The 26,926-nt window shown below is 36.6% G+C and overlaps 3 protein-coding genes across 3 annotated transcripts; 2 read left to right on the top strand and 1 right to left on the bottom strand.

The window, feature by feature from the left end:
- The first annotated feature begins 8,397 nt into the window (after positions 1–8,397).
- Positions 8,398–12,434, top strand: LOC114740453 (protein FLX-like 2). Its single transcript, XM_028928598.1, has 5 exons — positions 8,398–8,479; positions 8,737–9,311; positions 10,757–10,902; positions 11,002–11,096; positions 11,893–12,434. Exons 2-5 carry the CDS (start codon positions 8,752–8,754, stop codon positions 12,319–12,321), a joined length of 1,230 nt encoding a protein of 409 aa, XP_028784431.1. The 5' UTR covers positions 8,398–8,479; positions 8,737–8,751; the 3' UTR covers positions 12,322–12,434.
- Positions 12,435–15,801: 3,367 nt separating this feature from the next.
- LOC114740448 (peroxidase 5-like) lies at positions 15,802–17,764 on the top strand. Its single transcript, XM_028928594.1, has 3 exons — positions 15,802–15,867; positions 16,516–16,776; positions 16,876–17,764. The coding sequence occupies exons 1-3, from the start codon at positions 15,802–15,804 to the stop codon at positions 17,647–17,649; spliced, it is 1,101 nt and encodes a 366-aa protein (XP_028784427.1). The 3' UTR covers positions 17,650–17,764.
- Positions 17,765–20,740: 2,976 nt separating this feature from the next.
- LOC114740457 (peroxidase 5-like) lies at positions 20,741–21,853 on the bottom strand. The gene is made up of 2 exons (XM_028928603.1): positions 21,632–21,853; positions 20,741–21,535 (listed from the first exon to the last, which is right to left on the bottom strand). The coding sequence occupies exons 1-2, from the start codon at positions 21,851–21,853 to the stop codon at positions 20,750–20,752; spliced, it is 1,008 nt and encodes a 335-aa protein (XP_028784436.1). The 3' UTR covers positions 20,741–20,749.
- Positions 21,854–26,926: the final 5,073 nt, after the last annotated feature.

The following is a 26,926-nucleotide window of genomic DNA, read 5'->3' on the forward strand; positions in this document are numbered from 1 at the left end:
ATTTTTTTGTAATAAATATAAGAATTTAGTGATAAATAATCTGTTAGTTATTTTGTGTTTTTTTCCTTCGTTATGAATTTTGATTGATAGTAAAGTATTGTTTAAATAATTGTAGAACAATGGATCGTAGTTGGATGAAAGCTAAGAGAATTAGCAAGGAATATGAGGATGGGGTTGAAAAGTTTCTTGAGTTTGCTCAGAGAAATGCCCCTCGTAAAGGAGATGGATTGTACTATTGTCCTTGTGTCAAATATTTAAACAATAGTCGACGGAGTATTTCTGAGATAAAAGAGCATCTTATCTGTGATGGGATAAATTTGAGGTATACAAATTGGATATGGCATGGAGAAATTAGAAAGACTACACTGTCTGCAAATGAGAAGGTTGTGAATGAAGACTTTGGTGATAGAATTTCGGATATGTTTCATGATATAAGGTCTAAATCCTCTACACAGTTTTCTTCCACCTTTGAAACTTTGTGTAGTGATGCAGAGACACCTTTATACCCGGGGTGTAAAGATGATTACACAAGATTGACAACCGTATTGAAACTGATGAATTTGAAGGCAAGAAATGGTTGGACCGATGCTAGTTTTACAGAATTGCTGAGTGATATTCTTCCCAAAGGGAATTCACTTCCGAAACGAATGTATGAGGCAAAAAAGATTTTGTGTCCGATGGGTTTGGAATATGAGAAGATACATGCGTGTCCTAATGACTACATATTATTCAGAAATGATTATGAAGAGTTGAATAAGTGCCCTAAATGTGGGACTTCAAGATACAAAATGAAGAAAGATGATGGTGATTATAATGAGATGACCAAAGGTTCTCCTTTAAAGGTTCTGTGGTATCTTCCAATAATACCACGATTTAAGCGTCTATTTGCTAATGCCACAGATGCAAAGAACTTGAGATGGCATTTTGATGAGAAAATATGTGATGGAAAGCTTCGTCACCCAGTAGATTCTCCTCAATGGAAAACAATAGATCAAAAATTTTCTCAATTTGGTGGCGAGCCAAGAAACCTTCGGCTAGGGCTTTGTACGGATGGAATTAACCCATATGGTAATCTTAGCAGCACACACAGTGCTTGGCCAGTGCTCCTCTTAATTTACAACTTGCCTCCTTGGTTATGTATGAAAAGAAAGTATATCATGCTATCTTTGATGATCTCGGGGCCAAAACAACCGGGAAACGATATTGATGTGTATTTGGCACCTTTGATTGAGGATCTGAAGAAATTATGGGAGGAAGGTGTTGATGTATTTGATGCATATAAACAAGAGACCTTCAATTTACGTGCCATGATCTTCACCACGATAAATGACTTTCCAGCATATGGAAATTTGTCTGGATACAATGTTAAGGGGCATAAAGCATGCCCGATATGTGAAGAAGGCACCCACTATATGCAACTTAAACATGGCAGGAAGATAATATACTTTGGTCACAGAAGGTTTCTTAGTCGGTATCACCCTTACCGTAGATTGAAAAAGGCATTTAATGGCTCACAAGAATATGAAATGGCTCCAAGACCATTAACTGGAGAAGAAGTTTATTAGCGGGTGGAGGGAATTAATATAGTCTTCGGTAAGAAGAAGAAGAAGAAGACTGCCAGTGAGAGAAATATATGGAAAAAAAGATCAGTCTTTTTTTATCTTCCATATTGGCGAAGTCTTGATGTGAGGCATAGTCTAGACGTGATGCATGTGGAGAAGAATGTATGTGAGAGTCTTGTTGGTACACTTTTGCATATAAGTGGAAAGACTAAAGATGGAATCAATACAAGACGAGACTTAGTCGAAATTGGAATAAGAAATGTCCTTCACCCACAAGAAAGAGATGGTAAGAGGGCTTATTTACATCCAGCTGCGCACACATTATCAAAAGAAGAGAAAAGAAGTTTCTGTGGTTTTGTCAATACTATTAAGGTGCCACAAGGTTATTCTTCTAATTTAAGCAAACTTGTTTCAATGCAAGATTTGAAGATAACGGGAATGAAGTCTCATGATTGTCATGTGTTGATGCAACAATTACTTCCACTTGCTATTCGAGGCATTATGAAAACCGATGTGAGAAATACTATTACAAGACTTTGTATGTTTTTTAGTGCCATTTGCAGTAAAGTCATTGATCCTGCTGAGTTGGATGAATTAGAAAATGAAGGTTATGTGATCCTCTCTCAATTGGAAATGCATTTTCCTCCATCATTTTTGATATTATGGTCCACTTGATAGCTCATCTTGTGCGAGAGATAAGACTTTGTGGCCCTGTGTGTTTAAGATGGATGTACCCTTTTGAGAGATACATGAAAATCCTAAAAGGGTACTCTAAGAATCCTTATCGGCCTGAGGCATCAATTGTTGAGAGATATGTAGCTGAGGAGGCAGTTGAGTTTTGTAACACATATCTTGACAAGGTAAAGGCAGTTGGTCTTCCTCAATCTCGACATGATCAAGGGAGAAGAAGCAAGGGAACACGGGGTGTCATAGTGAGGTCTATGTCAAGAGAAGTTGTAATGCAGGCACATCTATACATTTTAAACAACACAGATGAAGTTTTGCCGTACTTAAATGCTCACAAGAATATGCTGAGGAACTTGAATCCAAGAAAGAGTGACATGCAACTAGCTAATGAACATAATAAGTCATTTGCAGAGTGGTTCAAGCGAGAAGTGTTAAAAGATGGCAATCCTTCTGAGACAATACAGAGGCTAGCTGTAGGGCCTTCTTTTGAGGTTTTGTGTTGGGGTGGATATGATATAAATGGTTATTCTTTTTACACAAAAACCCAAGACGATAAGAGTACTATGCAGAATAGTGGGGTGATGGTAGTAGCGGAAGCCATGCATTTTGCTAGTTCTAAAGACAGAAACCCAATGTTGGCGGCAATGTCCTATTATGGAATAATAGAAGAGATATGGGAGGTTAGTTATACCAAGTTTAAAGTTCCCGTCTTCAAATGTAAGTGGGTTAATAGTAATGTTGTGCAAGTGGATGAAGAATTTGGATTTGTTTCGGTCGATCTTGAGAGGTTTGGATACGGAGACGAGCCATTTATTTTGGCAAGTCAAGCAAAACAAGTGTTCTTCGTTCCTGATCTAGCAAAAAAGAAATTGTCTATCGTGCTTCAAGATAAAAGGCAAGGAGTTGGTGGAGATGATGGTGACTTAGAGCTTAATCTTGATGAAACCCCGCCTTTCACAGCTACTCGACCTAAAGCAGTTGAATTAGATTTGGTAGATGATGACTATGCTGTTAGAGATGATCATTGTGAAGGAATTTGGGAGGATAATCGTTGTAAGCCTCAAATGAATTTTTTGATATTTTTTTTTTGCTAAATATACTTAATAATATAATGTTTTATATTAACTTGATATTTTTTATTCTTACATTTATTAATTCCTTGTTCTTTACACAGGAAATGGATGAATCCGGTCAACAGGGTTCTGGTGATGACAACTCTTTTACTAGCCGGAGAAAGGATAGAGGGCCAACCCATATGAGGCATTTAGCTTTACGTGATGAGAGCACACAACCTATGAGGATTACAATGGAGTTTGATGATGATCTGAAGCCTATAGGAAAGGATGGGGCTCAATTTACTAGTTATGTGGGTTATCTCGCACGCAGTAAAATTAGCATTGACATTCCTAACTGGAAGAAGGTAGACAAAGATTTGAAGAAAAACCTTTGGGAGGATATATTGGTATATTGTGTATTGTTTTCTCTACTTGTTTCAATTATAGTTGTTTATTTACTTTATAACTCTATGCTATTATTGTATTGCATGCAGCTGACATTTGATATTCCTGCCACTAAACAAATGAGAGACCGTCTGTTGAAGCAAATTGCTGAACGGTGGAGGGATTTTAAGTCCATGCTTACAACACATTATATTAATGGAAAAAGAAAGGGTGAGCATCCTAAGGAACGATATTCATTTATTAGTGAAGAGGCATGGGAGAATTTTGTGAAGCAACGTGAAGACCCTGCATTTCAGGTTTGGTTTCTTCAAACTTATTTTTTAATCAGGTCATATTTTATTTAACTAAACTAATTTTGTCGATTTGGTTTCATTGTCATAGGCATTGAGTCAGAAGAACAAACAAATATTTGAGCAGAATGTATACCCACATACCATGTCTCGTGCAGGGTATGGTGGGTTGGAAAGAAGTATGATGGAGGAACGACTGAAGAATGCACAGATGGCTGCTGCTTCAGATCCTACTGGCTACATGTCATCTATTGAGCGTCCTTCTCGCCAAGAAAAATGGAAGGCGGCGAGGATTAAAAAGGGTCAATACATTACTCCACAGTCTGCTGCTGTTGCTGAGAGGATTGTAAGTAATATTTAGGAATTATGCTTCATTAATTGTTTTTTTCAATTATCTTAAATTGAATTTGTTGTTTTAATGATATAGGATACACTTGAGGAGCAATTATCTCAAGGTACATTCATCCCTCAAGGACGGATGGATATCTTGGCCACTGCTATTGGAAAGGCTGACCATCCCGGAAGAGTCCGAGGGGCCCCTAAAGGGATTGGTATTAAAGAATTTTTTGGCTCTGCTTCACGAAGAAGCACCAAATCATCCTCCGCTAACATGGTATCTAAAGAGGAGCTCGACCAATGACTACAAGAAGAAACAGAGAGTTCGAGCTGAACTAAGTCAACAACACATGGCAGAGATGCAAAAGATATGTGATGAATTCGATGTCAAGTTTCAACAGACTTTGATGATGATGGGTACGAGCGGATTCCAGATGCCCCGAGTATCTGAACCTTCCCAGGTAATAATCACACATCTTTGACCGCAATGAGTCAGACCAAAAAGCTAATATATTTTGCACCTTACGTAGAAGGGTAAGTGTATTATTGTATTTGAGATATACAAGTTGTATATGTCGGGTTATAATTAACATGGTTTGCCTTTTGCAGTTATCATTAGACTCTAATTGTTTGTGCCCCTTTTGACAATAAAGTTTACTGGTTCGATTCACTCTGTGGAAGTCCATCCGAAGAAACCAAAGATGTCATCGACACGTTAGTTTTTATTTATATATTTATTACTTGTGAAGTTTATACAAGCATGCTCTAATATCATTTTCTCTTATAATGTTGATAGGGCTTTTCATACTTTTAATGTCGTGGCGATTAAACAAAATAGACAAGCACCAACATGGATTCTTCCACAGGTATATGTTGTTTTGAACTAACTTTTAAACATTTTTGGATGAATTAAAGTTAATGTTTATAATCAATAATGTCTAATATTCAATTTTATATCTTATTTTTTTAGTACCGTTGTCAACAAGGACATGTTGAGTGTGGATATTATGTCATCCGCTACATGAATGACATAAGTGAGACAGAACGACTGAGAAATTAGACGAGGTAAAGATGAGTTACGTTGCATGACGTTCTTCAATTTATTTCACATTTTTGACTAAGTTTACTATGTTATGTTTGATTAACAGATATTTCAAAATACTGCGCCATATCTCATGGATGACATCAACTTGATGAGGGACACTTTGTCAACAACATTGGTAGAAAAAATTGAAATTTAGCTTTCAAATAGATAGGTTATTTCTCAAAAAATTCATTGTTAGATGCTTTCTCTCGTTCCCTCTTATATTGTTCATGATTTCCATTGTACAGAGAAGTAGTTACTTCTATTTCAGAATTGTTGGACCTAGCCAATACGTGTTCCTTGGTAACCACTTAGTTCTATTATATTGGCCGGTTTCCCTATTTTTGAATTGTGTAAAAAAAATTTCATTGCTGTATATTAACTAGCTAATTGATCTTGTTCTGCGTGATCTGCACTGCCTACATTTGTTTGGAACTGTAAACTGCAGGGTGGTAAACACGAAAATAAAGCAGAATTTAAAAAAAAAAAGCATTTTTAATGGCAGTTATACATATAATTACCGTTAAAGTCCTTTTCCACGGCGTTTTATTTATAAACCGCTGTGGAAAGTAAAATTTCCACGGCGGTTTTATATTTAACCGCCGTGGAAAATGGACTTTCCACGGCGGTTAAATATAAAACCGTCGTGGAAAGTCCACTTTTCACGGCGGTTAAAAACCGCCGTGTTTTCCTTACCTTTCAACGTCGCCTTCAAAACCGCCGTTAAAAGCCTTTTTTCTGGTAGTGGTTATGTGCGACTCAAATTATGGGAAGCCGAGGATCTCGCTTCATTGTTTTAAGTGAGGGAGAAATTCAAGGCGTAGAGGGAGGGGCGACAGATCAGGAAATGATTTCCACACAAGATATGAATAAAAAAAGGGGTACCTTACTCTCTCCGTAACCCCTTGGGGGTTGGGCCGTCCGCTATGAAGAAAAATAGGCCGGTGCATTAGCAAGCTGTGGTGGAGTCGCTAGAGATCACAATGGCGAGTTCCAAGATGGCTTTATGTTCAACATGGGAAGGGGTAGCAGCTTCCATGCTGAGGTTTGGGCAGTCCTATGGAGCCTTAGAAGGGCGTGGGATCTACAATGGAAGAAGGTGGTGATTGAAACGGATTGTTGGGAGTTAGTGGAACTCATCAGTATAGGCTGGGATGAAGACCACCTGAAAGATAGCCTCCTTTCTGCAAGTGGGTGAATGACTAGACAAGGATTGGGACGTGCAAATAGATTGGTGCAGAAGGGAATCAAATATTGTTGCAGACAGGTTGGCGAAGGAGGCGTTGCAAAGGGTGAGTGGTTTGATGGTTTTTTCCTCACCGCCAGATTTTATTTGTGACTCACTTTTGCACGATGTCAGGATGTAGTCCTGTCTAGGGCCCCTTGTTTCACCGGAAAAAAAAAAAGCAAGAAAGGATTGACTGGTCATCAATAACAATAAGCCAGGCCAGAGCACTTAACTTGGGCTTGGTTAAGATATTTTGCAACCCAGGTTAAGATATTTTGCAACCCAGGTCTGTATGCTCTCAATGGTCTTGTTTTAATACGAAGTATGAAAAATAAGAGATGAGGATTTGTATTAAAATTAAAAAAATCTATTAAAAGAGTGTTTACTATGGGATATTTCTTATTATATGAGATTGGATAAACCGATACATGTGTGATTAGAGAATGTCATGGAAGGAGGTGATATTTTCTAATCCTACCTCCATGGGTCTATCTAATTCTATGTAACAAGCAATTACTTATACTAAATATTTTTTTAATAATTTTTTAAATTGTAATCTAAGTTCCTATTCCTTATTTGTAATGTTTCGCACCAAATGGCACCAATAATATCAAGAAAGCTGGTAAATAAAAAACACAATAATGTAATAAAGAAAGGCCACACGGGTGCACCAAAAGGGGTCCAGCCCAGCAGGAAGACTGAATTTGGCCCAAGACTCAGGAAAATTGTTAAAAACTAATGAGTAGTTTTATTCATTAAAAAAATAATTATCTCATTTGAAAATATATTTTCTCGAAAAATGATATTGAAATCAAATCTAACGTTTTCTAAAACTATAAAGATAAAAAACTGACGCGTTATTTTCACATAATGTCAAGTTAAGGATTTAATTTAAAACTTTATATAAAAGTAGAAGTTTGAATTCTTAAAATTCTTCATGATAATACCAAAATCATTTTTTTTGTACACACACGTATAGGATTTATTATGGAAAAAAAAAGTATAATATCAATAAATGTTCAGAGAAAATTAAAAGAACATATTTAAATATGTTAGAGGAGGACAATGTTTGATCTAGACTTTGTGTTTGTTTAATATGACAAGTAAGACTAGGCAAATAAATTGGTTTGATGCCTCTAGTTATTTAGTAAGTTCTTAAAACTGAGTGGAATAAGAAGAAACCCCACAATAAAAGGTTTTTTTTTAACCAGAACCCCATAATAAAAGTGCGGATTATATGAACAATTTTAGTAGTGTTACAAGGCTCAAAGTTTGGATGGTGAAATTCTAATTACATTAGTAGCATGAGGTATTCTTGCTGGGGGCAAAAAGATAACAAGTTTATTTGTAACACTCCTTCAATCCTAAATATAAGACTTTTATACCAATGTGTATAAGAGTCTTATATTTATGATCGGTGGAATAATATTTTACTACATCTTAAATATAAAAAAAATTAAATAGTACATAATAAATAAGTTATGCTATTCATATTTATAAATAATAAAAATTATTTAATATTTAATAGTAATATTAATTAATTTCCCATTTTTCATGTTAATATTGACATTAATTTTAGTGGCAATGTTTCCAACGAGATCATTACGAGCTTAATTCTTGATTGATATTAATAAATTAATATTAATTATTAAAAAACTTTTTCCGATTCCGGCTTCCTGAGCCATTGCCCATGTCTTGGACAAAAAAGTTCTTCGATTTGCCCGTTTCCTTGACCAAAACCCTTGAGCCAGTGTTCCTTTACCCCTCTCTCTCTCTCTGTTCATTCACTGGCTAGTTTGTGGTACCGGAACGAAGCGTGTAATTGCTGGAAGGTAACACATTCTTTCAGCTGTCAAATTGAACTCGTATAAGATATTTGCTATTCCAGATCGTTTATCATCTTGATATCGATATATTTATGATAATTCTTTCTTGTTTTTGCTTGCCTGGGTTATTCATTACATGAAATTTGTTTTTTCTTCTTGGTTTTTTTATTTGCAATTATGCGATTAACGAACCATTCTTGAAAGCTGGGTGGATGTTGATGATTCTTTTTGTGGTTTCACTGGGTTTTGTGTATCATCTTCAGTCTTAGGTCCATAGAATGGGCAGTAAAGGTCGAATACCGCCTCCACATATGAGGCGTCCTTTGCCAGGTCCTGGGTTGATACATCCTGAGCCGTTAGGTCCTGGTATACGCCCTCCATTGGCTCCATTTTCCCCTTTTGATTTGTTGCCACCACCGGAAGTTCTGGAACAGAAGCTTGCTGCTCAACATGCTGATATGCAGAGGCTGGCCACGGAGAACCAAAGGCTTGCCACCACTCATGGGACATTGAGGCAGGAGCTTGCCGCGGCACAGCATGAGTTACAGATATTGAATGCGCAAATTGGAGCTATCAAGGCTGAAAGGGAGCAGCAGATGAGGAACCTTATGGATAAGATTGCCAAAATGGAAACTGATCTTCAAGGGGCGGAGCCTCTCAAAGCTGAGTTACAGAAGGCAAGAACAGAGGCCCAGAATTTGGTTGTGTCCAGACAGGAACTTATTTCTAAAAGGCAGCAATTGTCTCAGGATCTTCAAAGAGCTCATGTTGATGTGCAGCAGATTCCTGCTCTCATGTCAGAACTTGAGGGTCTCAGACAGGAATATCAGCATTGCAGGTAATCGTTTTCTTTTGTTTAGGGGCCGTTTCCACTAGCAATGTTATTCACAGTTACTAAAACCTGACCCGTCGCATTAGTATATTGTCACTTCTAGTACAACCGTATGTACATGATATGAAATGTTGATCATTAGCTATCTGGAAGCATGAATTTATGGCTCTCAATGGAAGAACTAAAATTCTATTTTGTTTTCTTTGGATGAAAATTTCATTTGAGCTATAACTGATAGTTAATAATAAGAGTAACGTGAATGACGTGCTGGAAGTAGGAGGCTTGATAAGGCTTTACCCTAATAAGGACTTGATTTATGTCCAATATGGCAATGTTGGCAGTGCTTGGGTGCATTTCTGCAGACTACGTTTGTAAGAAAGTATATTAATTAATCTGCAGTGTAATTAAGTACATCTCTTTGTCACCCCCTTCCATTGCAAACCGTTGTCCTTCCTCCCTCCACCTACATCATGAATTTCCATTTCTATATTAGGACAAAGAATGAAGAATTAGTGGGTGCTAAAGCAGATTGATCTCAATAGACTGAATGGGACAGAATTCCGAGTGCAGATAGATTCAATAATGATTGGGGAAAAAAAAATGATGTGGCCTATCAGATAGATGGAAGGAAGATTATAAATGTTCTCTGTTTTTCTTTCCTTTTTTGAAAAACCTGAACTTATCTGACAAATGATAGTAAAGCCCATTTATTTGCGGTGTTTTGATTCCTGCAGTTTGTGTCTTTTTTGTTCCATTTTAACTAACATATAGAACAGGAAAACATATATGATGCTATAGAATTTTAAAAACAATGTGGCTTATCTGACAAATGACATAAGACTATAATACAAGCGCTTCTATTTTTCCCCATTATCTGCCTACTTTGAAGAGGGGTTAGGAAAGTTCCTTTGTTTGTGGTGATGTGGTTTTAAGTTTCTGTTTTTTTGTTTTGGTTCCATTTAACCTAGCATATGGGTAATAGGACCTATATAATGATATCAAGAATGTGGCTTGTCTGAGAAATGAAAAAGAATATAATTGCTGTGTTTTTTTATTATTAAAATAACCTGACCTGATTACTTTGAAGGGATAGGAAAGTTCCTTCATTTGTGGTATTTGGGTTCCTCCATCTTCTATCATTTTCCATTGCATTCAAAGAGTATAGAACTTGAAGATAAATAATATCAAGAATGATATAGTTTAACTGACCTTCAACAAGATTGTATAAATGCTCTTCTTTCTTAATTGGTGTTTTGCTCCCTTAATTTTCTGTTCTCCTATCCATTAAAGAGTGCGTATAAAACTTCTTTTTCTCTTTCCTTTATTTCCTTTCAATTTTCTGTTCTCCTATCCATTAAAGAGTGCATTCTAATTCTTATCTTGCAAGCATATTGTCAATTTACTGTGATAAATACCCCTGATACTGATAATCGAATGGTTGGGTTTTGCAGATCCACGTATGACTATGAAAGAAAGCTGTATAATGATCACCTTGAGTCACTGCAGGTGATGGAAAAGAACTACATGTCTATGGCAAGGGAAGTGGAAAAACTTAGAGCCGAGTTAGGAAACACTACTAACGTTGATAGAAGAAATGGTTTGTATCTCTTGTTATATTCTCTTTCTGTTATGGTCATTTTTTTAAGTTTTCATGGATTATGTAGTTTGACCTTCAGATTACTATCAAATGTCATAGGCCCATATGGTGGCACTCCTGGAAATAATGAGAATGATGTCTCTGGTCTTCCTGGTGGTCAAAATGCATATGAAGATGGTTATGTTGCTGCTCTGGTGCGTGTAAATGCTTTGCTTAACTTTGTTATGGGACTGAAAGTTTCGAGTTCACTTTCCAGTGTCACTGATCTCTGTGATTTTGTTCTGCATAATTGAGATCTTTGAACTAATTGTTAATGCCTTTTAATTTGGCCAATCTTCCTAATGTTTGATGAGCTTCCGTAAGACCATGACTGTAGCATATGCTATGATGATGTCACATGCTGGGAAGATAGTCTCTGGTGCCGAAAAAGAAAAAAGCAATTATGATATGATTTTGTGATTAATATAGTTAACTTGAATTAAAAGGACTCTGTTTGATCTGATTTCCTTTAGACATCAGTCAATCTGTCATGACCATTTTGATTGGCCCGATTTACTTTAACGGAGGGACGGAGGGTTGATTTTCTTATTACTTTTAGATAATGAAATCGGTCAACCTATGATTTCGTTCTCTACTTTTAAGATACATGGACTGATTATTATTATGCAAATGTGCATTATTGTTTTATGAGCTTCTTTGGTTGGTGCAAAATGGGTACGGAGGACTACGTATCATATGTGCGTTAGAAAGTTAGGGGACTGATTAAGAAGCGTTATAAGCATGGCATGGATGTTTGCAGTCAAATCTTCTGTTTTCGTGATGAAATGCTATGGTAAAAAGGTAGACCCTGTATGTCTGATGACAGTGAACGTTACCAATCAGAAGGGCTATACCTATATGGTTTATAGGTTGAACTGAGACGTAGTCCAATTTTACTTTACCGACTTGTCATCCACGTATTTTGCCTAATAACTCTGCTCTTGTTAACAGGGACGTGGTCCCCTCCCTGCTGCAAGCGGTGGGGTTGCAACAGCTGCTAGTGTTGCCTCTGCTCCTCCCTATGTCGGAGCTCAGCCTGTCTCCGCTCCTGCATGGACTGGTTATGATGCTCCAAGAGGGCCTGGTTATGATGCATCTGCAATGCCTTCTTATGATCCGCAGAGGGGTGCTTATGATCCACAGAGATTGGCTGGTTATGATGTTCAGAGAACTGGATATGATCCACAGAGAGGAGCTGCTTATGATGCATCCAGAGCAGTTGGCTATGATGCACAGTCTAGAGGTGGTGCTGCCCCACCACTTGGACATGCTGCTGTGCCGGTGAACAATATGCCATACGGGTCTGCAACACCACCTGCACGTGGTGCTGCAGGTGGATATGAGGCTCCGCCTCGAGGGGGAAACCCATCTAGGAGATGATTTTAACGGGCTATTTTTCAAATGATCAATCGGATGGATGCTCAGGTTTAATTGCTGAGTTTTGAGATTTCGGTATCACCTGCTGGCTGACACTGAGAAGCCCCCTTCTCTAAGCAGCAACTTCTGTCTATGGCGCTTTTGCATTTTGCAATGCGCATTAAGATTCCTTCCTGGTAAAATGTATACTGCATAGTAAAATTCATCAGGCCTTATCGCGTAATGCTGAGCTAGTTTCTTTTGCTCCGGTGGCTGAAAGGGGTCAAAGGGCCAATTTTTTTTTTTTTTTTGTTGGGGGGGGGGGTGTGGTAAAGAACAAACTAGGTAGCTACTGAACGAGGTGCTGAGACCTGTTAATACTAGTTCCCCAACACCAGCAGTACAAACACATTGTTATCTAGGGAGGAAAGAGAAGGTAGTAACGTTGATCGACAAGACTATCTATTTGGTGTTTATTGAAGGAAAAATATTAGGAAAATCTGTTGGAAAATTTGCGGCTGCAAAATTTCTTGGAGGATCCACGTGTAATTATGTTTGAGCTGTGTGCAGTTTATATTTAATGCAAAATGAAAAACATTTATATATAACTGAAACTATGTTACATAGCGCTGAAGAAAAGTTTTTACGTATCTTTGGGTAATAAATTTTGCAGGAATTTTAAGCAGTTTTCGTAAAACTAATTGGAACTTTTCAATTTTTTCTCTTGTACAAAATTCTAGTCATGCTTTCCTTTCATTCTTTTTGCTTTGTTCGAAACGGCTGAAGGCCTGGGCAGAGAAAGACAGTTTTTTACTTTAGAATGTGACCGGTGACCCTATCTCCAAATATGAAAGAAAAGGCGAAGCACTGTTATAGTTTTTTTTTTTTTAAATTTTATTTTAACATAATTGCCGTATGTATGTCCTTAATAAAGCATAGGTATATACTTTAATACAAAATGTATACACATGATTCTTTCAGGTTAGAATAGTACTTCATAATATTTATTTATTTTTATGTGAAGTTAATTGCGATCAAATTGATTTTAGTTTTAGGAATGAAAAAATAGTTTAAAGAAAATCAACATTGGAAGAAGTACCTTCATCTCAGACATTTGAGGGGGATATTAATACAACATTGGGTCCATCTATCCTTGAAACAATTGTAATTTGATCTGGAAAAGCTTTCTAATGATCCTGTGTAAGACTAAGAATTTCATTAAATCCTCCGAATTTCATTTAATGATCTCAAAAACTTAATATTGAAAGAGAATAATTCCCCTTATTGCATCTACACTTGAACCAGGTCAGATAAAAATGCGATCAACCAATGAATGAATTTTCTTTATATAAAACACTATTAAGGCAAAAATAAAAGGGAAAAAAGGGAACCATTTATAAACCAACACCATTTCTTTTAGCAGAAGAAGAAAACTAAAGAAGTTGGCCAAAAAAAAAAACAAACAAAGAAAGAAAGAAAGAAAGAAAACTAAAGGAAGTTGTGGAAGGGTAAAGATTTTGTGGGATATTGATGTAGAGACTGGAGATCGAGAACCGAAACGTGTGTATTGCAGGTGAAGTTGTTTGACTTTGAACATTTCATCATCAGACTGTTCCGAATTATACGTTTTGTGTGTTTTCAATTTTGGGTACGTAGTTCTGTCCAAAAAAAAAAAAAATTTTGGGTACGTAGAACGTCAGATCAAAGAAAATAGTACACAGTTCGGTGAGAGGTTTTGTTCTCAATTCCACGGCGGCCCCATGAGGGCATTTAACTCAACTCAGACCAACGAGGGGTTTGGTATGATTACAAAGTATTTTTATGTAAATCAAAACAAAACATCTTTAAAATACTTATTTTATGAAGTATATTGTAAAATTATTTTTAAAATTATGGTTTAGTTTCTAATCAAATAACCCGAAGTCATTCATAAAATTAGCTGAGGGCTGTGTGTTTCATTAATATTTTATTTTTGTGACAAAATGTGTATATTTATTCCATATATCTTACCTTGTGCTACGCTAGCTGAAGAGAGAAAATGTGAGGGAGAGAAAATTGAAATATATATGAGAAAAGTGAAGGGATAGATGTGATTTTCTCTTCTGACGCCTGGTTGAGTGGAAGAAAATAAAGAGGAGGAAAAAAAAAGACTAATTTTATAAAGACAATATTGACCTTAATTACTACTATAAAGAAAATACTTATATGTATATATAATAAAATTGATTATTCTACCATATTATTTAGGTAATTTTAACTATATATTACTCCTCCAGTCTTTAATATAAGATCTAACTAGAAGATTGATCTTGGTCTTAAATATAAGACCTATTTATTAAATAATTAAATACCACAATAATACTTATTACTCATTAATAATACATCTATATATTTTATAAAGTGAGTGAGTACTTATTACTCATTAATTCCACTCATATATCAATTCTAACATTTTATATTTTTTAATAAAATAATTTGAAGTATTTTTTGAAATGTCAGTTTTTTAAATAAGTTTTAACTGAGGGTATTTTGGGAAACATATGCTATATTTATGATTATTACCTAACTTAACTAATTTTTTTAATTTAATTAAGATAGTTAAATAAGTTTTATATTAAATACCGGAGGTGTACTAAATATGAAACAAAATAGAGAACTTGTGAAATCAAGCAAAGTGATCTAAGACGAGCTCGTCGTTTGGTTTCATGTTTTGGGCCATCCCTGCGGCGTTTGAAGTAACCTGGACGGAGTAAATGGTAACCAATCCATCCAAAAGGCAAGGCCGTGTTGCTTGTAAGAAGGAATGTAAGAAATGGAAGTGCCAGCCAACTGAATGCCATAAAAGCAGTCCACTTGCAACAACCATATATATAGTAACACATTGACCGCGTAATGCAAATCACAAGTTAGTTAATTTGTCCATTACTCCAAACTCACAAGTTTATATTTATATATGGATCCATAAGAATTAAGTACTTTGAAAATGAAGGTTCATCAATAAATAGTACTACCTCTGTCCTTAATATAAGACTCCGTTACTTTTATGTTGGTCTTAAATATAAGACCCCAGTCTATTTTGTCTCTCATATTTATTCAATTTTTTTCAAGATAGTCCTTCTAATAATTAGAATTTTAGCTAACATACTTGATTAGTAAGGATATTTTAGGAAAGACAATACCTATTTATTACAAATAACTAACTTAAATTCTTTTCTTAATTTCCTCAAATTAGTCAAATGGCTTTTATAATTAGAACCGGAGGTAGTAGTAATTAATACTACTAATCCTTAAAATGTTATTATACAGTTAATTCATCTTTGTTCATTAACAGACCAAACAACTGTCTTTAACTATATATTAGCAAATATGAAACAAAATAGAGAACTTGTGAAATCAGGCAAAGTCATCCAAGACGATTTCGTCGTTCGGTTTCATACTTTGGGCCATCAATGACTTAGACGAAGTCGTGGCATTTATATGGGATGTCCAAACTAAACAAATTAAATGGTAACCAATTCATCCAAAAGGCACGGCCGTGTTGCTTGTGAGAATAAACGTAAGAAATGGAAGGTGTCAGCCAACTGACTGCATAAAAGCAGTCCACTTGGAAGATTAAAAAACATTGACCGCGTGATGTAAATCACAAGTTAATTTGTCCATTACTCTATAATCACAAGTTTTTATATACATGACCCAAAAATCCCATGGATCCGTAATTAAGAATTAAATACTCTGAAAATGAAGGTTCATCAATCAACAGAATAAATTAATATTATATATATGGATCCTTAAAATGTTATTATACTTCTAACAACCTTTGTTCATTAAAAGACCAAACAGCCGTCTTCAAGAGAACAGAAAAATTCATTCCCCAAACACGAACTGATGATTCAATTTGTGACAGTGGCAGCGAAATGGACTATTTAATTAATTAATGTGTCAGCTGCCAGTAGAAATACTCTCCTGGAGGACAAGCCAAACGTGCTGATATGGTCAAAAGGAGACAGCTTCAACCCATTCAGCTCTATATTTTATTGTTCTTGCAGCCTTATTACAGCCAATAGCCACACGCGTTTTGTTAACTTAGTAAAACCTACTCTCACCTTCCTCCATCCCTTCTCCTATATATATAAATACCTTTCACTCAAGCCCTCCATTCACAACTCATCATCACCCACATATCATTAATCTTCCAATTTCCTTATTAGCATCCTACAGAGTAAATCCAGTTTTAACTTGAACACCTTCGAGATTATACGTATGGATCACATTAAAGCATTCCTCTCCATCTTCGTTTTGATTCTCTCAGTTTCATCAGTATTGGCCTCTTCCTCAGCATCACTCAAAGTGGGCTTCTACAAGTTGACATGTCCATCAGCAGAAGCAATCGTGAAGAGAGCCGTCAACAAAGCTGTTTCTGCCAATCCTGGAATCGCTGCTGGTCTCATCAGAATGCATTTCCATGACTGCTTCGTCAGGGTGAGTTCCGTCTCACCCATTTCCTACCTTCTATCTTTATCTCAAATATATATATATATATATATAATTCTCATGTCATCGATTCATATATACACACAGGGTTGTGATGGATCTGTGCTGCTCAAATCTACACCTGGTAATCCTGCTGAGAGAGACCACCGGGCAAACAACCCCAGCTTACGTGGCTTCGAGGTCATTGATGAGGCCAAGGCTCAGATTGAGGCTGTCTGTCCTCAAACTGTTTCTTGTGCCGACATCCTCGCTTTCGCTGCTCGAGACAGTGCTCAGAAAGTCGGACACATAAACTACGATGTGCCTGCAGGACGAAGAGCCGGTCGTGTCTCAATCATGGACGAAGTCCAAGGCACTGTGCCCCCACCGTTCTTCAACGCACAGCAACTCATTGACAATTTTGCACGAAAGGGATTATCAGCGGACGAAATGGTCACTCTTTCTGGTGCTCATTCCATTGGCGTATCTCACTGTTCTTCCTTCTCCGGTCGTCTCTACTCCTTCAATGCCACTCATCCCCAGGATCCTTCCATGGATCCTGCCTTTGTTGAGCTGTTGAAAAGAAAGTGTCCGCCTTCCAGCAACAATGGCGGTGAAGATCCGAAGGTTGTGCTTGATGCTGCTACGCCTAGTAGATTGGACAACAAGTACTATGTGGCACTGAGGAGTCATCGTGGGTTGTTGACCTCAGACCAGACATTGTTGGAAAGTGAGTCCACAAGGAACATGGCGCTGCTAAATGCGAAGCATGGTTGGAGTTGGGCTCACAAGTTTGCCAAGGCAATGGTTCGTATGGGTTCGATAGAAGTGCTCGCTGGTTCAGAGGGCGAGATCAGAAAGACATGCAGCGTCGTCAACTAATTAACACATCTAATATTTATGCTTTGCTGTGCTCGGAAACAATTTGTTCATACCTCAGTTTGGTTTTCAATTCTTTTTTTCAATTATTCTTTTGTACGTGTAAAGAATACTTAATGTTCAGCGAATTAATTTAATTTCTCTGCCATTCCTTCTACCCTTTTGTATCTTTTTTTTTTTTTTGGGAATACAATAGGCAAGTTAAAATAACTTGTGGAGAGAGCCAAATCGGGAAAACTCAAGACGCGAGTTGCTGGGAAATATCATCCCTCGTGAGTGTGAGACTGTGAGGCATCCTGGGTGTGTATTTAGCAAAAGTTGCATGTTGCTGCTCAGATACTGAGCGCCTTTGGCAAGGAAATCTGCACACGAGTGCATCGCGTGGAGCACAATGCAGTTCGATCTCCCTGTTCCACCCTTTGTATCTTAAAACTTGATATTTTGACTATGATGCAGCATTCCGTGGGAACCAGTTAAGATGAGCACCCTCACTTCATTAAATTTAGACTATCTAAATTTTATTTGGATGATCCAGATATAATTTCTTTTTTATTTTATTTGTTCAAAATAATTATTTTAATAGATATAGAATAAAAAATTAAAAATAATATTTTAACTATTATTTTTCCAAAAATAATTTCTTTATTTAAAAATAATTAATTAAAATTTTAAAATCTGGACTATTTAAATAAGAACTTAATTTTTTATATTTGATGAGTTTAGGATGCTTATTAAGATGATGAGTACTGAAACTGGTTCCCATTTCATATTGATTAACTTTTTCATTAATTTATTGTTCCTTCCAATGAATAAAGTTGGAAATATTAATGAAAGTTGATACTACCGCAAGTAGGATGCTTTGGATTACACACATCTCTAAGTAAAGATGACTACATTCTTAAACTCCTTAAAAAAAAAAACCTCAATCATCCGGCCACTTTTACACTTTTAGCTTTATTAATTATACCTTAAAATTTAATAACTTTTCAATTTTACCCTTGCTTAATATATACACTTTTCAGTGAATTAACAATCTAGAGATAACAACAAATGAAAAGTAAAATGATACGCAATACATTCATATAAAAAATTTGTTGATATGAATTATAAATAGGATTTTTTTTATCTTATAAATATGACCGTGAGAGTATGAATTTTGTGGTGGAGGGAAGTTACTATGTTGGATTCTATTTATGGATTGAGATTTGTGAAGTAGCAGCCGTAACGTGTGGTACGTAGTTGTAGTTGGGATGTCTTTCTCTGAAACACTTATTAAATAGGCACTATTAAAATAACAAGTTGATATGTGAAATTGCTGATTGATCGATTCAGCGAGGGCTAGGCAACTGTTTTCTTTGTTGATGGCCGCAGCATGTTGCAGTAAATGGACTTTGACCAAGTCCTACATAAAACTTGGTCCCATCAAGCCTCAAGGTTGCTTGTTTGAATTATCATATAGCTGCTTCCATTCCATGCTTAAGTACTACGTACTGCTTAATATAAAATTTAGTCGATGAATTTAAAAAAATTAAAAAAATTACTCAATTATAACATATGTTACATGATTTCTCTAAAATATTATATATATCATTAAATTATATGTCAATTTATAAGTAAAGCAAATTAGTTTGGAAAAATTATAATCATAAATATTTTAAAATAATTTAGTAACTTTCTTGATCTTTTTAAATTAGTTAAATGAGTCTTATATTAAAAATCAGAAGTAGTAAATAAAAGTAGGACTAAGTAGGCAAATATTTTCAAGGTCTAAATATTACTATAATTCACGCTTACAAAAAAAATGTTATTTTAATTTATATATGTAGCATCATAAGTTATTATATATATTGTTTCACAAATATTGTAATATATGTGGATGATATCTATTTTGAATAATATTATGTTTCATCTGAAAATAAACTCCTAGATATGCATTTAAACATATATGATTAATGTACTCTAAGAAAGCTTATCAAAAGAAAAAATAACGTACTCTAAGAAAATAAATTCACAATGTATATAAACCGAAGCACCTAATTTTTTCTCCATGTGCAAGACATTCGTATTTTTCCTGTAAATTAGTTTTATTATTTTGGGATCGGGAAATAGCCTGCATACACTAAAATATGCTATAAGTTAACGGTTACTGGCCTTAGATAAGGAAGATACTAATTTAGGGCGCAAGATGTGATATTGTAGTTGGAGATCGAGGAATGTGGAAAACTTTAATATCTCTCTATATTTTTTAGTGTAAGAGCTGCTTAACTAATTTGAAAAAGTTAAAGAAGCTAAACAAACTAATTATAACAAAATTGAAATGATTTCTGTGAAATATCCCTATATAACATTAAATTATATATTAATTTATAATTTAGACCAATTAATTTTAAAAAATAATAAATATAAAAGGTAAAATGAATTAACATTTTAATTTACTTTAAGGACTTAAACCAACTCTCTAACGAAATCATATGTTTAGGATAACAGGAGTATCATATTTGAAAATCACGACCTTTTTTTTCCCCCCTTCTAGGCATTTTGGTTCATAATATTTTAAATAAAGAGCCATATTCCTTAATTGATATTTTTCAGTTTTAGAGTTCTTCATTAATTGTTATTATCCGGCTTCTAATTGTACTTTTCTGCAAATTTCCAGTAATGGCCCCACATGATCAAAAATTTTGCTCAAAATCAACAATAGGAGGGATTGGATAAAAATATATATTTCCTTCATATTTAAAATATTTATAGTTATAAAAATTGGCATAAACACAACATATTCTTCACCTGCTAAGTGCAACAAAAAAAAAAAGTGCCTAAAAACAACAACTAACCAAACAACAACAAAAGGAAAAAGAAGAAGAAAAAGACAGACTTACTGAATCCCTTCATTATTTTGCAAGCACTTATTACATTTGCAGGACATTATTAGAGTTGGTAATAAGCTAAATATACACACAATTGGACGGACTCAAAGCCAAATGAAACCTTATTACGACAGAAAACGAACCAATCTTTTCTGTAAAGAAGAAAAAATAAAAAGGAGATATGAACATTTTCATTTTTAGATTCTGATGCAGAATAGAGAAAGAGCTATTTTTAATTAATTAATAGCACCACATCGCTTTCTGATCTCGCCCTGTGAGCCACTGAGCACTTCTATCGAACCCATGTGAACCATGGCTTTAGCAAACTTATAGGCCCAGGTTGAGCCATCTTTGGCATTGTGAGCCACCATTTGCCTCGTCAACTTACTTTCATACAATGTTTGATCTGAAGTCAACACGCCTCTATGATTCTCCAGTCCTGAGTAATATCTATTATCCAAACGGTTCGGGGTCGAAGCTTCGAGTGAAACAGTTGGATCACTAAAACCACCATTATTAATGTTGTTGCTTGGTGGTGGACACTTAGTTTTCAGCATTTCAACAAACGTAGGATCCATCGAAGGATCTTGTGGGTGTGTAGCATTGAAAGAGTATAAGCGATTGGAGAAGGAAGAACAGTGTGATACACCAATGGAATGGGCTCCTGAAAGTGTCACCATTTCGTCCACTGATAATCCCTTTCGTCCAAAAAGCTCGATGTTTTGCTCGGTATTGAAGAAGGGTGGAGGCAAATTGCCTTGGATTTCGCCCATGATAGAGACACGACCATCTCTTCGTCCTGCGGGGACATTATAGTTGATTCCGCCAACGTTATAGGCACTGTCTCGAGCAGCAAAAGCAACAATGTCTGCACATGAAACAGTCTGAGGACACACAGCTTCAATTTGAGCCTTGGCTTCCTCAATCACCTCGAAGCCTCGTAGGCTAGGGTTGTTGGCTGGATGGTCTCTCTCAGCTATATTTCCAGGTGTAGATTCTATTAACACAGAGCCATCACAACCCTGTATATACAACACATATAAATCATCATGAGAATTCTACACAGAAATTCAAGCAATCATAGAGTGAAATTTTCGGGTATATGTATGGGAACTTACCCTCACGAAGCAGTCGTGGAAATGCATTCTGATCAAGCCAGCAGCGATGCGGGGGTTGGCAGAAACAGCTTTGTGCACGGCTTTTCTTACTATATCTTCAGCAGATGGACATGATGATTTATAAAAGCCCACCTTCAAAGAAGATGAAGAAACCAGTGACGAAGATGAGAGAACTACCACAATGACAAACAGTAATAGACTACTCATATGTAGATTAGCCATTAATGTATTATTGCAGAGGAATTGAATAACTGAATTTTTCTGCTATATATATATATATATCTCTGTATGAAAGGAACTTGGAGGACAATGATATATATATATATAGAGAGAGAGAGAGAGGGAGGGAGAGAGGAGTTTCTGAGTGAGGGTTTGAGAAGGATTTTGAGGTGGAGAGAGCTATGTTGGAGGGTTAGTATTTATAGGCGGAGAATTGTGAAGGAAGCTCTTACTGAGGCAGCCAAAACGTGTGGTAATTATAGTTGAAGGCGTCTTCCATTGACAACTTAATTAATGTATACATATTATAAAAATGTCAAGTTGATATAGGAAATTAGTGATTGAGGAATTCAAAAGGGGAGATTTCCTTTTCTTATTTGATGACTTTGATTAAGTCGAGTTGTATGTAATATGAATCCCAAACCTCTGTGTTGCTTGTTAATTAGAACTTCTAACTAGAGCTTCAATATGCTTAAGAATATTAGAATTAGAGAAAAAATAAAATAATTAAATAGTAAATTGCTCCTTAAACCAGAAATGTATTCAATTCCGGTTAACACAAGTTATTATATATGTATATATTCCAACATTTTACATAGCAAATGCACGTATGTTGTTAAGAGATAGGTGTCCAGTGTATTGATGTGTTGGGCTGTAAGCCCATTGTGGGTGTTCATAACTGTTGTATAAATATTGGTTGATTGTTCAATAATATTCAGATCGGTATTTTTCCGTCTAGTCCAGTGACTTGTTCGGCTCCGTCTCACATGGTACCAGAGCATCAGGTTCAGTGATTGAGCCCGTTTGCAAGGCGAAAGTCGAAGGCCCCATTGCCTCCTCGCCAGAAATCACCACCGTGCAAAGGCGAAAGTCGAAGGCCCCATTGCCTCCTCGCCAGAACATCACCGTGTTGCAACACAGTCGTTTCGGGAACACCGTCTGCAATACCCGAAACCCAATCTGTGATCTAGCAGGGTTTCTTATTTTTGTTCTGCGTCAGAGATACTGATCTCGGCGCTATCAGTAGTACTCGGATCATCAAGAAAGGTTCGTGACTACGCCATTTCGATTGATTCTTAACAAGCCAGATCGCAATTTTAGGAACCGCCATCACTGCGACTCCGAAGACTCCCGCGATTACATCGTTGTCATCTGGTACGGAGGTGAGTTTCAATCTCTCTGCATCTTCTCAACTAATCTTTCTGCGCCTCCTCCATCAAGACACATCAAGATTCCATCATCTGTCATCACTGAGATCCTGAAGACAACTACGTTTCCGATTGTTCTGTCATCCGCTGCGCCAGTGATCGACTCGAGCCAATTTTCCCAGAGTTTCACTCTAGTTTTACCGATCAAAGATTATTCAAGAACCTCCCACGATGAGTGAAAAATCGACTTCCAACGCTTCAGTGATTGATCCAAATCATCCACTTTTTCTGCATCCGTCGGATACCCAAGCCACCACCTTAGTCTCCCAAATCCTTATCGGCTCCAGTAATTACGTTATTTGGAGCAGAGCCATGCGGCTGGCGTTACAAGGGAAAAATAAGCTGGCTTTCATTGAGGGTAGTTACACTCGGGCAAATGAACCGCACCATAAGGAACAATGGGACCGCTGTAATGCGGTAGTTCTTTCCTGGCTTATTAATTCTGTTGACAAGGAAATAGCTAATGGTATTGTGTTTGCTGATGATGCACATGCCGTGTGGGATGATCTCAAAGAAAGATTTCATAAAGTTGATGGTGCCAAAATCTATTCTCTGCTGAAACAAATTTCTTCTATGACTCAGGGGACTCTCACGGTATCTGCGTATTTTACCAAACTCAAAGAGTTATGGGATGAATATTCGTTGCTAGTACCCTTACCTACCTGCAAGTGCGATACTGCCAGGGAATATATCAGAATAGTCCAGCAGCAACGTCTTTTCCAGTTTCTTATGGGATGATTAAACGACAATTTTCAGCAAGCCCGGTCACAAATTCTTCTTATGTCTCCTTTACCGAATGTTAATCAGGCATATGCCATGGTGTGCCCAAGATGAAGACCAGCGACTTATATCCTCACATCAGTCCTATAACCCATTTAGGCAACTGCCGCTGCAACTAGAGGAGGGAGGACTAGGTAGAGGACGTGGGAGAGGAAGATCACAAGATGAGTGTAGTCACTGCCATCGCCGGCGGGGTCACAAGAGAGAACAGTGTTTGAGCTGGTGGGATATCCCCCTAACTTCAAAGGTCGAAGGGTTCCAACGCCTCACTTGAATCAAGCAATAGCAGAGTCCAAATCTAGTTCATCTGCACCTTCAGCAAGTCTTGGGACGCAGTCCTCCATTACACAGCAGCAGTATAATAAGATACTGCAACTACTCAAAACTGATGCTAATGAAGAAGTAATCGGCACGGCTGACTATATTGAGGAACACATTTCTGGTAATATTAATGCACTTTCCTCTGATCTTTGTAGAACCCATTGGATATTAGATTCAGGAGCATCGTGTCATGTTGTTAGCAGTCTTACTATGTTAGATAAGGCTACGGTTTACTCTGGACCTCTTAGAAAAATTAGGTTACCAAATGGAGATAAGATCACAGTAACACATACTGGCACAGTAAAACTCTCTGCTAACATTATATTATCTGATGTTTATTATACTCCTGCATGTTGTTATAATCTCATTTCTGTGTCTAGATTAACTAAGGACCTACAATGCATTGTCTCTTTTTACCCTGAGTTTTGTACATTGCAGGAGATTTTAACTGGGAAGTCTCTGGTGATTGGTAGAATCTGTAGTGGACTGTACTTGATTGGGAAAATTTTAAAATTTGGACAATGCCCTTATGAATTTCAGTCCAATGGGACAAAGAAGGAGATATCTCAACTATGGCACTATAGGCTAGGGCATGCACCTTTAGAAGTTCTCAAGCATCTAGATATGATAAGGAAAGATATTATAGATTTTTCCAGTCCCAAATGTGATGTTTGTCCTCTTGCTAAGCAAGCAAGACTCCCTTTTCCTCATTCTGTTTCTGTTACTTCTTGTTGCTTTGAATTGATACATGTTGATATTTGGGGTCCCTATAGGGAGCCTACCTATAAAGGACACAGATATTTCCTTACTATTGTTGATGATTACTCCAAATGTACTTGGACTTTCTTGATGATCAATAAAAATGATAGTTTTCAGCTGCTGTTAAATTTTATGACTTATGTTAGTACTCAATTTTCAGCTGTGATAAAACGAATAAGAACTGACAATGGGTTAGAATTTACTAACAGCAAACTGAGAACTGTTTTCACTGACAAGGGTATTATTCATGAAACAACCTGCCCATATACACCACAACAAAATGGAGTTGTTGAACGTAAGCATAGGCACTTACTTAATGTGGCCCGAAGTCTTATTTTCATCTGGTATTCCGATAAGTTCTGGGGAGAAAGTATTAAAACTGCTTCCTATTTGATTAATAGAACTCCTTCAAAAGGTCTGCATTACAAAAACCCCCTTTGAGGTTCTATATCAAAAACAACCTGAGGTGAATCATTTGAGAGTTTTTGGTTGTCTTGCTTTCGCTGTCTCTCAAAATAATCTTGATAAATTTCAACCTAGGGCTGAACCTTGTATTTTTATGGGCTATCCCGTGAGTCAAAAGGGATTCTTATTATATAACCTCAAAACAAAGATTCTATTTGTAAGTAGGCATGTCAACTTTGTGGAAAACAAGTTCCTTTCAAAGATGCCTCGTCTGGTACCTCAGAGAATGGAATTGGTAAATCTGTTTCAGATTATTTTTTGTATGATGAAAATGTTCCTGATCAGTCTAGTTCCAAACAGACCAGTGTTACTACTAATCCTAATACTACTGAATATAATGATCATGGTGATGAAGTTCATATTGATCCTGAACACCACATGGAAGGTTCACATCGACCAAGCAGGGACAGAAAATCTCCTGCTTGGCTGAATGACTATATTTGCTTGGGAGATGTAGTGGCTGCCAGGCAGAAGGTAAAATGTAGATATCCATTGCATGACTATATCACTTATGCTCATGTTTCTGCTGATTATAAACAATATTTGATGTCTACTGACAATATTGTTGAGCCATACAGCTTTGAGCATGCAGTAAAAGATCCCAAGTGGATGAGTGCCATGAGAGATGAAATGCAGGCACTGGAACAGAATCACACTTGGGAGATTGTGGATATTCCACAAGGTAAAAGGGCCATTGGGTGTAAGTGGGTCTTCAAAGTTAAATATAACTCTGACGGTAGTGTAGAACGATATAAGGCCCGCTTAGTGGCCAAAGGATATAGTCAACAAGAAGGAATTGATTATTTTGAAACCTTTTCTCCAGTTGTGAAGATGGTTACTGTTAGGTGTATTTTAACTCTTGCAGCCATGCATTGTTGGCATTTATTTCAAATGGATGTCAACAATGCATTTCTGCAGGGGGACCTCCATGAGGAAGTTTACATGAAAATACCTCAAGGATTTGATCAGTTTGCAGGCACAAAAGTATGTAAGCTGAACAAATCTTTATATGGTCTCAAGCAAGCATCTAGACAATGGAATGCAAAGCTTACTGAGGCTTTGATACAAGGGGGGTTTAGACAAAGTAGATATGATTATTCTCTCTTTGTTAAACAAAACAAACATGAAATTACTGTAGTATTGGCATATGTAGATGATCTTGTGGTTGCTGGAAATAGTATTGACAGGATTAATGACATTAAAAATCATTTACATCAAAGGTTTAGAATCAAGGACTTAGGAGAACTTAAATACTTTCTGGGGTTAGAGTTGGCTAGATCTAAGAAAGGGATTGTTCTTAATCAAAGAAAATATACTTTAGATCTCATTTCAGATGCAGGTTTAAGTGCATCCAAGCCACTAAAGGTTCCTATGGAGAGAAGCATCAGATTATCAAAGCTGGGAATTCAAATGAAATCCAGCAAAGCAAACAGGAGAAGACACAAGGAACAAGTTGACTTGGATCCTCTTCTTCAAGAACCTTCCACATATCGACGTCTAGTAGGTAGATTATCTTATCTCACTATGACTCGACCTGATATAT

The sequence above is a fragment of the Neltuma alba genome, unplaced genomic scaffold, assembly GCF_004799145.2.
Source record: "Neltuma alba isolate B1F8T4 unplaced genomic scaffold, ASM479914v2 tig00003155_pilon, whole genome shotgun sequence".
NCBI lineage: Eukaryota > Viridiplantae > Streptophyta > Magnoliopsida > Fabales > Fabaceae > Neltuma > Neltuma alba.

Excerpts from the sequence above, each read along its gene's own strand:
- LOC114740453 (XM_028928598.1), top strand. The coding sequence starts at position 8,752 with ATGGGCAGTAAAGGTCGAATACCGCCTCCACATATGAGGCGTCCTTTG. Across the intron at positions 10,903-11,001 it reads TAACGTTGATAGAAGAAATG|GCCCATATGGTGGCACTCCT; the intron begins GTTTGTATCTCT and ends CAAATGTCATAG. Across the intron at positions 11,097-11,892 it reads ATGGTTATGTTGCTGCTCTG|GGACGTGGTCCCCTCCCTGC; the intron begins GTGCGTGTAAAT and ends TCTTGTTAACAG.
- LOC114740448 (XM_028928594.1), top strand. The coding sequence starts at position 15,802 with ATGGTAACCAATTCATCCAAAAGGCACGGCCGTGTTGCTTGTGAGAAT. Across the intron at positions 15,868-16,515 it reads ATAAACGTAAGAAATGGAAG|AGTAAATCCAGTTTTAACTT; the intron begins GTGTCAGCCAAC and ends AGCATCCTACAG. Across the intron at positions 16,777-16,875 it reads TCCATGACTGCTTCGTCAGG|GGTTGTGATGGATCTGTGCT; the intron begins GTGAGTTCCGTC and ends ATATACACACAG.
- LOC114740457 (XM_028928603.1), bottom strand. The coding sequence starts at position 21,853 with ATGGCTAATCTACATATGAGTAGTCTATTACTGTTTGTCATTGTGGTA. Across the intron at positions 21,536-21,631 it reads TCCACGACTGCTTCGTGAGG|GGTTGTGATGGCTCTGTGTT; the intron begins GTAAGTTCCCAT and ends TTGTATATACAG.